Source organism: Macaca fascicularis, chromosome X (genome assembly GCF_037993035.2).
Source record: "Macaca fascicularis isolate 582-1 chromosome X, T2T-MFA8v1.1".
NCBI lineage: Eukaryota > Metazoa > Chordata > Mammalia > Primates > Cercopithecidae > Macaca > Macaca fascicularis.
The window spans coordinates 70927800-70941109 of NC_088395.1; the positions used below are offsets into that span (position 1 = coordinate 70927800).

At 38.2% G+C, this 13310-nt stretch overlaps 1 protein-coding gene across 17 annotated transcripts in view; it reads right to left on the reverse strand.

Moving 5' to 3' along the window:
- MTMR8 (myotubularin related protein 8) overlaps positions 1–13310 on the reverse strand; it is a 111437-nt gene that overhangs the window by 61070 nt on the left and 37057 nt on the right. For 14 of the 17 annotated variants that reach the window (XR_012429763.1, XM_074028855.1, XM_074028853.1 and 11 more), the window contains 5 exons: positions 12985–13142; positions 8168–8296; positions 6864–6998; positions 3013–3145; positions 1572–1681 (listed from right to left, as the gene is read on the reverse strand). Coding sequence is in view for 16 of the 17 variants with exons in the window: in XM_074028855.1 (XP_073884956.1) it covers positions 1572–1681; positions 3013–3145; positions 6864–6998; positions 8168–8296; positions 12985–13142 (665 nt within the window). In the remaining variant the exon portion in view is untranslated. The remainder of the gene's footprint in view (positions 1–1571; positions 1682–3012; positions 3146–6863; positions 6999–8167; positions 8297–12984; positions 13143–13310) is intronic. The other 3 variants (XM_074028861.1, XM_074028860.1, XM_065538544.2) reach the window with 2 other exon arrangements.

The window sequence follows — 13310 nt, forward strand, 5'->3', positions numbered from 1 at the left end:
TCTGAATGTCAAGCTTATGAGTTCTTATTGGCAATAGAATTGATAACCAATGGAGGATTTTGAGTTTAAAGTGACATGATCAGACATGTTCAAGAAAAATAACTTTAGTAGCAATTTGGTTCCCAAACTAAAGAGTAACTACTAGAGACAAGTAAAGCAGTTAAGAGGTTATTATACTGTGGGCAATGTGTTGTGGCTATCTTAACTAGAGAATTAGCAGTGGAGACTGGGAAGAAAGGACAGATTTGAGAAACACTTTTGAAGCAGAACACATGGGACTTGGCAATAGCCAGATGGAGGAGAAGAGGTAGAATTCAAGGCTGACTGAGGTTCTCAAGCTTGGGATACTGGATAGGTGGTAATAGAGATAGGGAACACAGAAACACTGTGCAATCCAAGCCTATCTTTTTGGTTCATTCATTTTAATTCAACCAATATTTATAAGGCTGTACTGTCTATCAGATCTCCCTCTTATCCATCCTCACTCTCTTTGGTCTAATAAACTTGGTTTCAGAAAGGGACTATAGATATATGGATATAGAATCTATGAAAAAGGAACAGAACAAAGAATAGTTAGAATAGTGCGCTTGAAACAACTGACAGGGTCACATAGTGAACATCAATAACAATGAAAAGTGCAGGCAACAGGACTAGGAAAGCAAAAAGCATTAGGGCTTGGATATTTAAGGCAGTTAATTGCATACAATCTTCAAACCTTTTAAGCCAGAAGCTATATATAACATTGCCTTCAACTGAGAAAATTATAGCAGATGGATGAAAAGTCATTATCTCCTTTACTTTTAACAAATAATGGGGGTGGGATGAAGAGGGAGAGTTCTCATGTAGAAATACATAAAAACAAAATGTCAAAATGAGAAAATATACACTGAATTTTGTTTTTGTTTTTTGTAAGAAAACAAACCACTTAACAAAGGCTACAGAGCCTAGGGTCCTAGAGATCAGAAAATAAATGGGTCAGCATAAATACAGGGTGACAAAGCCTACCTAGACTGCATTTGGAGGCAGATCTATACAAAGACATTTTAAAAAATAGGTCTTTGTATTCAGAGTTCTGAAAACTCATAGATACGTAAGCTCTGCATTTATTTCACACACACTCTTGTACTTAATACCTTAGTATCAACACAAAAATATATCATAGAATAACTGAGCCAGAGATCAATTATTATCACTTATCGATTAGAGATCACCTAAGAGTTTTTAATGTGAAGTCCAGGGTTCTGTGGACCCTCTGAAATTGAGGTTCATTTTCTGTATGTACCATCATATGTTCATTTTTCCAGTTGGGGAGAGGGTTAATAATATTCCCAAAGAATTCTGTGGCCGCCTGAAAGTTACATCATTAGATTTTAGTTCAACCACCTTGTTTAAAGATGGAGACACTGAGACCCAGAGAAGAAAAGAGACTTGCCCAAGGGCACACAGTGAATTAGTGGCAAAGCTGAATCTAGAAACTAGATTTTCTTTTCAATATTCTTTCCATGGCACACTACTACTTCAACATATCTCATAATTAAAGTCAGTGCAATTTTAAAAGTCCTGATTATTACCTTTGTAATGAAAATTCCAGCATCCATAATAGCTTTAATGTGTCTTAACCACCCTGAGCTCTCCAGGCCGCTAAGAAATTCACTCATTGTTGGAGTTTTCAATTCACAAACTAAGGTAGAAAAGGAAGCAGAGATTGAAATTCACGATCAACTCGATTTATTCATTAAGAAAGGGGAGAAAGTGGATCTCCATATTGTAAGTGAGGAAGCTGAGGCAGAAAGGTTAAATGATTAGTTAGAAACCACACAGTGAGTCAGGGACAGAACTAGGTCTAAAGCCTACCAGATCTCTTAGCCTGGGCCCCTGCTTTATTACGCTGTAGAACCCACTCTCAAGCCCTTAGAAATCTCTCAAGAAGAGAGCCAGAAGACTGAATTAGCATCTACAGGAAAACATACCTCCCCTGATTAGAAAACATATTTGATCCCTATCCTAATCCCACCCACTTATGCAACCTCTGAAGGCCCTCAGCATCTGTCTCTACTCCCACATCCCCATCTACTCCCTGTAGCCCTGTTCTGTCAACACGTTGAAAAAAAAATTACCAGTTAATTTTTATGCACTCTGCAATAATTAGCCAGCAGAGGGAAATCTTTTGCCTTAAAAATTTGTAAAACAAAGTCCTTTTCCATAACATATTCTGGGGCAAAAAAGAAAGGAGTAAGAGACCTAAGGAAGAGGGACATTAATATTTTAAAAGGGATGCAGACTGAGCAGATGAGATCTGGCAAGGGTGATGTAAAGGGGAGGTCATGGCAGACTACACAAGTAAGAAATTGAAGAAAGGAGAGGAAGAACGGGGAGTTCACTAAAGAAGGCAGGTTTTCACTATCTCTGCCTGAAGTGACATAGAACATCATGGAATCTGGGTAGTGGTTTTAGGAGAAATGTTCTACACCCAAGAGTCTTGTAAGGCCCCAATCCCACCTTGCCTCCTTTCTGACCCTAATCATTTTGTAGTCGATAACAGATCACCAAAACTGTCTGATATCAACTTTATTTTTTGAGGTCTAAATTCAGCTTCATCAGCATAGTGATGAAATCAGACTAAATCCTTATACCAAATTAAATAAGGTAATTTCTTACCTTGAGGATGATAAAATCAACCCCAAATTTATTTAATACTTATGTTGGTTTGCCTATCCCTGAAAATCAACCTCTGTATTTCTACGGAGAGAAATAATTTTCATACCAACTAGACCAGACCCAGATGAACTTTATCGAATTATGAAAATGAACATCTTACTCCTTTTTCCAGACCAACACTGCTGTAATTCAGTACTATGTAAGCTAGATTTGTACGACAGTTAAACACCTAACCACTTACTGACTCTGCTCACCTGCTTGCTTTTATATTCCACCTCAAATCAGGCATGCTTTCTGCTTACATAATAATGCAAAGCTATGGCCGCTTGCCTAGCCAAGGTGAAATCCCTGTACCTTCCAAGAGTTTCTGCAGACTGTTCCGCATTACATGGATGTTCTCAATGCCCATGAATCTGAAGCGAATGTTGGCATAGTTGTCTTCATTTTCATATCCCTTCCCAGCTGCTCGGTTGGCCATGGCATTCAACTGCAATAGTGGATAACATAATAGAGCAGATAGGTCAGATGATGAAAGAATGGAGTTCATCAATCTCAATGCCTCATTCTGAACAGTTTAAAATCATAATTCTTTTTAATCCCAATTAAAAAGAAGTTAAATCAGATGAGATACATTCTGGAATGGAGAGAATTTCACTAGTTTTTACATCAGGTACTTTTAGTAACAGACTCATATAGGGGAAAAATAGGGAGACATAGTGTTTTGTTTCATTATGAAAACCTTTCTTAAGAGATAAAGGATATAGCAGCTATGAGGATATCTGATCTAAAAAACTGAAATAATAATTTTGAGCTGCCTACCACAAATGTTTTCTCAGCTGAAAGGGTTTTATACTGAGAAACATGCAAAAGTTCAAAAATATTTACAACTGAGAAGCTCTAGAAAGAAGCTTAAGAGCTTTAGGATGAATTAATTGTATTTATTTTTTAAGAGACAGAGTCTCACCTGTCATTAAGGCTGGAGTGCAGCAGCACAATCACAGAGTTCCCTCCAGCCTCGAACTCCTGGGCTCAAGCAATCCTTTTGCCTCAGCCTCCTGAACAGCTAAGACTACAGGCGTGCACTACCATGCTGGGCTAATTTTTTTTACAATTTTTTTTTGTAAAGATGCAGTCTTGCTGTTCCCCATGCTAGCCTTGAACTTCTGGACTCATGTAATTCTCTTGCCTTGGCCTCCCAAAGTGCTGGGATTATAGGCATAAACCACCACAAAAGCCCAATTAGTTTTAAATAGCTGTTCTAGAAAAATGTCTAAAATGTGACTGCATGAGATAAATGACTTTTACTCACTGACAAAATTGAAATGGAGACACCACCAATTGTTTTAACACTATGTTCAGTTTGTGGTAATCAGAAAATATCTAGGTCATATGAAGAATGCTCGGTGAGGTAGGGAGTAAATGAGACTTGCGGAGATATGAATAGACTAACTAGAAGGAAGCCAAGAGACTGTCTATGATAATGACCATCTTACTAATTAAGTGATTTTCTATTTTCTGGGCCTATTTTCTCATCTCCCAATATGGTGCATTTCAGAAGGCAGGAGAAGCATGTATGTGGACAGGGTATAATTTTTGTATTAAAAGAATACAAAAATCTCAAAGCACAAACTATTCAAGTTAAAACATGCAGAGGAAAAAAGTCAGTGTGCTAAACATATTCTGTTTACAATGCAAGACATCTGTTAAAAGGGGAAATGTGATGGTAATTTTGATCTTTTATCACATTGATAGTGTTACTGAGCTTTCATTAAATTAATGACAAATGTCAAAGGTACACCTGTGGAAGCATAAGCAATAGTCACCTAGTAGCAAGGATGTTTATGAGTGATGCCTCAGCAAAAATAACAGTAATAATAATAATTACAGTAGTCACTACCCAGGTCTGGGTAGGCCACCTAATGCAGATAACGAGTTACCTCATACCAGTATTCACTCTTTAAAAATATGTCTGGCAGATCTGAGTAACAGATACCTATTTAATATTCAGGTGGCAAACTGAGAGGAAAATGGAACCTGTTAAAAGGGGCTTTTTGGTGTTGGATTTGAACAAAAGGCAAGAACCCTTTTGTTTCTTCAAAAGCCTGCTGTTGTTCTCTTTACTATTTTAAGATTATTTAATCTTTAAAGATACAGACGCGATTAAACTCTTTCCAATTGCAGAATGTCAGATGTAATATTTATTGTAATGTAATATTTACTGAGCTCCTACTATGCGTGACACTGTGCTAAATCCTTTATGTACATTATCTCATTTAATCCTCATTACAGCCTCTCAAAGTGGGTACTAATATTATCCCCAAAAGAAAACAGGCTCAGAGAGATGAACCAATTTGCCCAAGATGATATGAATAAAGGCTGAAAGCAGGATTTGACCACAGGTTTGACTGACTCCTAGAATAAAATTTTGTCAGTATAATATAGTTCCTACTAAAAATACAGATCTAGCCATCCAGAAGAGAGGGAATGCCAGATATTTCTAGGCCTGTCTCAATTTGCTCAAATTGGAGAGAGGAAAATGGAACATAAAAGGGGCTTTTGGGTGTTAGATTTGAACAAAAGGCACCAACTGTTTTGTTCCTTCAAAGCTTGGTATATTTCTCTTTACTATTTTAAGATTATTTAATGTTTAAAGATACAGACGCGATCAAACTCTTTACAATCGCGGAATTTCAGATGTGGTTATGGTTGAAACAAGACAGCAAGCTTCTGAGAAACTGAAGGATGGACCTGAGCAGAAAGGGAAATTATTTTCTCTCCTGAGCTCAGTCAGTCCTAGGTAGCTCTGGAGAATAGCCACTGAGGGATCACAAAGATGGGGCAGAAAGCTGTCTAAGGCAACTATCTGGTTTCATGCACATCCAACTGCTCAACTCTTAAGTCACCACCATCTGGCTTAGGCTTAGATGAAAATCACCAATTTAGTAATCACTAGAATCAGCAATGAAACCTTTTAGTCAGCCACACTTTACATACCAAATTATAAGCAAAATCATTTTTTTCTGGGGCTGTTTGTAAAAAGGACAACATTTAAGAATAGGGAATCTATTCTTTGTGGGACACAATGAGTTCTTCTACAGCCCATATAGAGCTAGACAAAACGTTGAAGGTTAAGGAGTTAATGCAGAGAGGAGTGTAAGCTGATACTTAGGTTAATATGAGGACACTCTATTCAGCAATGTTCATATTTGAAAGAGACAAAGCCTGAGAAAACACATTGCAACAAATCATGCAGTATTAAATTATTGGAAAGATCAAAGGATTTGACTAGGTCTATCCATGTCCACTGCCAAAATCCATGGCAAATTTATGAACTTGGTCTTTTTTATTCTCTGGGACCAAGATTTAAACTGCACTGTAGTAAACTGGAAAAAATTTAACCAGCTAACAGTGCTAGATGCTAAAAAAGAATTACTGCCACATGAGCTAAAGATTTTTTGTTAATCGTATAGCAGTAAAATTTGTGAACCCTGGTGCTTTGGGAGAACCAAAGTATTATTAAACTACTGTGACCTAACACATTTACAGAAAAAAAATACGCTGGTTGTAGTAAGTTTCCAATGTCTAAGTTGAAGCTCTTTCTCGGACAGTAAATTTGGACCCCAGAATGGGAATACTGAAAATTCTGGTTAAGGAATAGACTTGGTAAAAAAGATGAGGGATGCTAATATGCCTTCTATGCAGGACGTCACACTGAGGTGGCAAAGCCGGGTTGTTCGAATTACCCTCTCATAACCTCACTTGTCAGTGACCACCTTATAAAAGGAGCCCCAAATGACGTCACACTGCGGTGGCAAAGCTGGGTTGTTCGAATTACCCTCTCATAACCTCACTTGTCAGTGACCACCTTATAAAAGGAGCCCCAAATGACGTCACACTGCGGTGGCAAAGCCGGGTTGTTCGAATTACCCTCTCATAACCTCACTTGTCAGTGACCACCTTATAAAAGGAGCCCCAAATGACGTCACACTGCGGTGGCAAAGCCGGGTTGTTCGAATTACCCTCTCATAACCTCACTTGTCAGTGACCACCTTATAAAAGGAGCCCCAAATGATTTTACACAATGTCCGAAGTAATAAACACACATACACAAACCTAACTTCCCCAATAACACTGCATGTCTCAATATATGAGGAGGAAGACTGCAAGAGGCAGAAATATCAAAGACATCACTGACAAATAGATACCTTTGGTCTTGTGTCTACAACATACATAAACTGGCTCCCTGGGTTTGCTTGGCTAATGGCCTCCAACAAGAGCTCATCATCTACACAGCGAGTGTAAAATCCAGAGAGAGGCTGGCTACAGCGGCAAATGGCAGCCTGTAAGGAAAAAGTGTGTCAGTTGAGTGATTATATACACAAATGGTCAAAAATCTTCCTTGACCCTGGCCAGGTTCCATGAGTAGAGGGAGAGGCTAAGCCAACTTAAGATAGTGTCCAAAGCAAAGAGAAATGTGACTCTAAAGTCATTCTCCACTGACATTGCGCTTAACCTCCTGCCTACTCTGGGCATGTGGCTCTAATTACTAACCCAGTCTTGGCAAATCAGACTACAGAAAAAAAAAAAGAAAGAAAGAAAATCACATCGTTGAGTATTTCCTTAGTGAAATTCTATTCTCGATACATACTGGGCTATTTTTCTGAAACTGCCTCACTTTTTACAGTCCCAGTGATATTGCCCACATAAACCATAAGCTTGCAGAGGCAGCAGAATTCAAGATAGAGCAAAGATCTACAGCGTCTTAAGAGAACAGGGTTCACTAGTTTCAGAAGTTAATGCCAAATCAGAAGGGTGGTTTATTTCAAGCCACTTTAACACAAAACCAACGTAACTATTTAACATGAATGTCTGGTAATGATTAGTTAATGAAATTGATTACACTTTGATGTGGTTTTTAAGGGGTCGACTCACTTCAATAGTATGACACCCAATTGCATTACTATACTCTTTAGCACTTGAATGGCTGCCCACTTGACAACTTGCCTATTTGTCTAACCCCAGATCTCAGAGTGATTACAAGAGGTGATAAATATTATCACTTCCTACATAAGTAAGGGGACTGAAACACAGAGAAGTCAAGTGCTTTCTTACTACTACCTGAAATTACATGAAAAGCAGTAAGAAAGTATCAAGGATATCTGTATTCTACCGGGAGGCCACAGTCCCAAAAAATCCTGTATACAACTAATTTCCGGTCATTTCACAACTTTCCACCAAGCTGGATCCCATAGAAAAGGAAAAAAAAAAACCAAATAAACACACTAAAATGCCACTTAATATCTGCATAACATTTTACAATTTACAATTTACAAGGTACACATATATTATTCCCTCCTGAGATCCTCTCAAAAAACTTCAGAAGTATGAAAGTCCAGAGAAGTTAAGGAACTTGCTTGAGGTCACACAGCTACTAAGTGGCAGCATGAAACTTAAAACAGGTCTTCCAGAGCCAAGTATAATTCTCATTAGAGAAATTTGCTTAACTCACATTGTTCTCTTTGTAGAGGTAGGAGAGCACAGGGACACGTTCTTTACTTCTGAACTTTGAACTTCCAACCACCGTTCCCAAGGTAACAGATTTAGGAACCACTATTTCAGGAGGGTAGGTGCTGCATATCTAAAAGAAAATAAACACAATATATATAAATATATATTTATATATAACTCTCTCTTTGGAAATACGTATTTTGGTAACCACTAAAAGCTGATAAACTTGAGAAAATATGTCAGTCTTTTCATAGAGTAAGTCATACCTAAAATGCAACAGCTCTACCCCCAGACTAGTGTTTTAAAGGCCATCCAGATATGAACACTAGGAATCTAGTAGGCAGTTTATGAAAGAGTACATCATATTTTCTCCTCCTTCACCTGTCTGCTTCATATTTGCATCTGTTCATATTAATTTACTTGTTTACAGTTATTGTTTTTGCTCTGATGGGCACAGGCAGGAATTTCAAGATGGGGTTTTATATGTGTTTCTATGAATTTTGTTATTCTAATTCTAAAAGTACATTTTGTTTTTATATGTCTCAATCCCTTCCTTTCTAGAAAATAACAGCATACTTGGAAAAGCTTTTATACCAAGGATATTTTCATTTCTATTTCTGAGGAATAGATGATTAAATACCAGCTAGTTAATGCTTGAGTGATTGCGAATTCCAGCCTGTTGCTAGCAAGGGAAAAAGTTATATATGTAAACTGCATACTAGGTTCCTAGTATTCATATCCGAATGGCCTTTAAACCACTAGTCTAGGGGTTGGAGGTGTTGACATTTTAGGTGTGACTTACTCTATGAAAAGACTGATATATTTTCTCAAGTTTATCAGCTTTTAGTGGTTACCAAAATACATATTTCCAAAGAGACAGTGACAAAATATTATAACACCACAGACCTGACATTGCAAAATTAATTCTAATCACTCCCCTAAGTAAAGAACACCCCTAAACATTTAACAACACATGAAACAAATATAAACTGAACTGGCAAAAATAAAAAAAAAAGTTAAAGGTAGATAAGATCAAGAATGCTCTATGTAACTCATTAAAATCAATGTCCCCAAAATATAGACCATTTAAAAATGTTTTCTACCCACCCCCTTACCCGGACTTAAACTTTGGAGAAGACAGTCATACAAAGAAAAATAAATGGAGCTCCCCGTTCAGCTTAGAAGGTTATACACATCAAAAGACCAACAAGAATATTTCAGACCTTCTTTGGAAGACTCAGACACACATTTGAGGTGGACAGATTTTACTTCCAATCTCTACTCATTCCTCTCAAGCATGACCCTAACAAGTCACCTCACAGATGACCCTGCGAAGTCACAGCTCATCAATCCCCATACCTAGTAGACATTCAAAGCTATGTTACCAGAAAGTCATTGCAATTACAGTCTTACTATGATAGTAAAAACACTGTTAAAGATGAACAATTCAGGGATATCACTTAAACACCAACGACTCTCTCTGCAGAAAAATTATCCTAGCAGGCCTGATTGCTACCTGTATTAGTCAGGGTTCTCTAGAGGGAGAGAATTAATAGGATATATGTATATATGAAAGGGAGTTTATTAAGGAGAATTGACTCACACGATCAAAAGGTAAAGTCCCACGGTAGGCCGTCAGAAAGTTGAGGAGCAAGAAAACCAGTAGTGGATCAGTCCGAGACCCAAAACCTCTAAAGTAGGGAAGCCGACAGAGCAGCCTTCAGTCTGTGGCAGAAGGCCTGAGAGCCCCTGGCAAACCACTAGTGTAAGTCCAAGAATCCAAAAGCCGAAGTACTTGAAGTCTGATATTCACGGGCAGGAGGAATTTAGCATGGGAGAAAGATGAAGACCGGAAGATTCAGCAAGTCTGCTCATTCCACCTTCTTCTGCCTGCTTTTTCTAGCTGCACTGGCAGCTGAGGGAATGGTGCCCACCCAGATTAAGGGTGGGTCTGCCTCGCCCAGTCCACTGACTCAAAGGTTAATCTCCCCTCTAGTAACACCCTCATAGACACACCCAGAAACAATACTTTGCATACTTCAATCCAATCAAATTGACAATATTAACCATCAGACTACCCTTAGAAAGGCCTACTTGCATTGTGTTTAAAACTGTTTGTACAATGTGGCTTATTCTGAATACCTGCTTTCCTTCTGGACATCTGGACTTCTGGCATACACTAGGCAGAACTTGCCTATGTGGGCAGGTCCCAATAGAAGCCCTGAGCACTTTGCCTCTAATGAGCATCCTGGTAGATAACATTTCATAAGTGTTGTCACAATTTCTGCTGGAGGAATTCAGTGTGTCCTATGTCACTCTGCTGAGAGAGGACTCTGGAAGCTTGTTCCAGTTTTGTTGACTTTCTCCCCTGAACCTTTTCCCTTTGCCGATTTTTGCTTTGTATCCTTTCACTGTAATAAATCACAGTCATAAGTATGACTATACGCCGAGTCCTATGAATTTTCCTAGTAAATCACAAAACCTGAGGAACGGTCTTTGGGACCTCCAACACATTCCCAGATGTCCATATTTGGCCCAGAGCTCTTTCTTGAGATCCAGACCCAAATGTTTGAAATCAAATACTTGATATCTGTTTAATCACCTTGAAATCAAGTGTAAAATTGAAGATACCATCTGTCCCTCTTCTTGTGGTCCTTATCTTTGTTAACATCACCACTACTCATTGGTCATCACAGCCAGAAACCAGGAAAGCTGGGATGCATATTAAATTCCTCCACTTTTCTAGTCACATTTGATCTGTCACCAGTTGCTTTCAATTCTACCACCTAAATATCTTTCAAAACCATCTCCTTCTCTCCATATGCAGCCATTGCCTTAGTTCAGGTTCTCATAACTTCACATATCATTCTTCTGCATTCTTAGCTCCAGCAAACAAATTCTCCACACTAATAACAGTTATCTTTCTAAAACACAAATATACATATGTTCCTTTTAAGCGTAAATACTCTTGTGACTCACAACTGTCTTCATGATAAAGTTCAAATTCCTTAATTTGGCCATGAAGCCCTTTATGATATGGTTTCACTTCCTGACCTCCTTCCTTCTCCCCCTGTATAAATTAGGAGAGAAACTCAGAAATAATCCACACATTTACAGTTCACTCATTTTCAACAAAGGCACCAAGAACACATATTTGGGGGAAAGGAGTCTCTTCAATAAATGGTTCTGGGAAAACTGGACATCCATACGCAGAGAAACACTTCAGGATATTGGTCTGGGCAAAGACTTCTCGAGTAAGACCTCAAAAGCATATGCAACCAACCAAAGCAAAAATGGACAAGTGGGATAACACTGAGCTAGAAATCTCCATGGCAAAGGAAACAACCAACAAAGTGAAAAGATAACCCACAGAATAGGAGAAAATATTTGCAGATTACCCATCTGACAAGGGATTAATAACCAGAAAATATAAGGAGCCCAAGCAACTCAAAAGAATGAAAACAAATAATCCAATTAAATATGGAGAAAGTATCTGAATAGACATTTCTCAAAAGAGGACATACAAATGACCAACAAGTATATGAAAAAACATTCAACATCAATAATCATCATAAAGATGAAAACCAAAACTACAATAAGTTATCATTTCACCTGTTAAAATGGCTTTTATCAAAAAGGCAATAATGGATGCTGGTGAGGATATGGAGAAAATGAAATCTTCATACACAATTGGTAGGAAGGTAAATCATATAGCCACTACTGGCCAGGCGTGGTGGTTCACACCTATAATCTCAGCACTTTGAGAGGCCAAGGAGGGAGGATCGCTTGAGCCCAAAAGTTCAAAACCCCCATCTCTACAAAAAATGAAACAAATTCGCCAGGCATGGGGGTGGATGCTTGTGGTCCTGGCTACATGGGAGGGTGAGATGCGAGGACCACTTGAGCCCAGAGATTGAGGCTACAGTGAGCTATGATCATGCCACTACACTCTACCCTGGGCAACAGAGTGAGGCCTTGTCTCAAAAAGAAAGAAAAGAAAACTGTGGTATATATGCACAATGGAATATTACTCAGGCACAAAAAAATGTAATCCTGTCATTTGCAACAACATGGATGGAACTGGGGGACATTATATTAAGTGAAATTAACAAAGCATAGAAAGACAAATATTGCATAACCTCACTCACATATTGTACGAGCAAAAAAATAAAAATGAACTCATGGATAGATGATGGTTACCAAAGGTTGGTAAGGGTAGTGGAGTGGGGTGATAAAAAGAGGATCCTCAATGGGTACAAAAATACAGTTAGATAGAAGGAATAAGATCTAGTATTCAGCAGCAAAACAGGACAACTACAGATAATAATAATAAAATAACTGAAAATGGAATTGGAATGTTCCTAACACAAATAAATGATAAATGCTTGTGGTGATGGATACCCCAGTTACCCTGATCTGATCATTACATATTGTATGCCTATATAAAAACATCACATGTACCCTATAAATATGTACAACTATTATATATCCATAACAATTAAAAATAAAAAATGTTAAAAGTAAATTAGCCTTCACAAGGCTACTCCGCAAAGCATCAGGCTGTTTCTGGCTTCCTAGGTTGATTTTCATGCCCTGCACCTATGCTCACATAGCACCCTATGCTTTAGGCCATGAGATCTCTTACTCAGTCCCTATTGCACAGTAGGTACTCAATAAATGTTTGTTGAATGGCTGAATGTTGAATGGAAAGGAGAGAAGGATTATGAATCATTTCTCTCTTTTTTCAAAATCTTGTTTCCTGATATTCTGCCATTTTAATTGAATGCACCAAAAGGCAAACAACAAGGACAAAATTACCTCATAGTTTCTGTTGGCATCTGTTATGGTCCAGTATCTGTTGGGTATTCCCATACGCCCAAAGTCTGATATTGCTTCAATCAGTTTCCATCCACTTTCCCTCATCTCTTTTGAAGATTTGGGATTATAAGAAAAAGCATAAAGGTCTTCAGGTAATGCTGGAGAAGAGAGATAGGCATGGAAAACAAAATGATGAATGAAACCTAAAAATCATCAAACAATGCAAATAAACGCTAGATTTCCTTTTCCCAAAGGGAATGTTTGTCAAACAGTCCCAGAAAAAGACTGTGATGCGTGCAAGTTTGCCCTTATGTAAGGAATAAAAA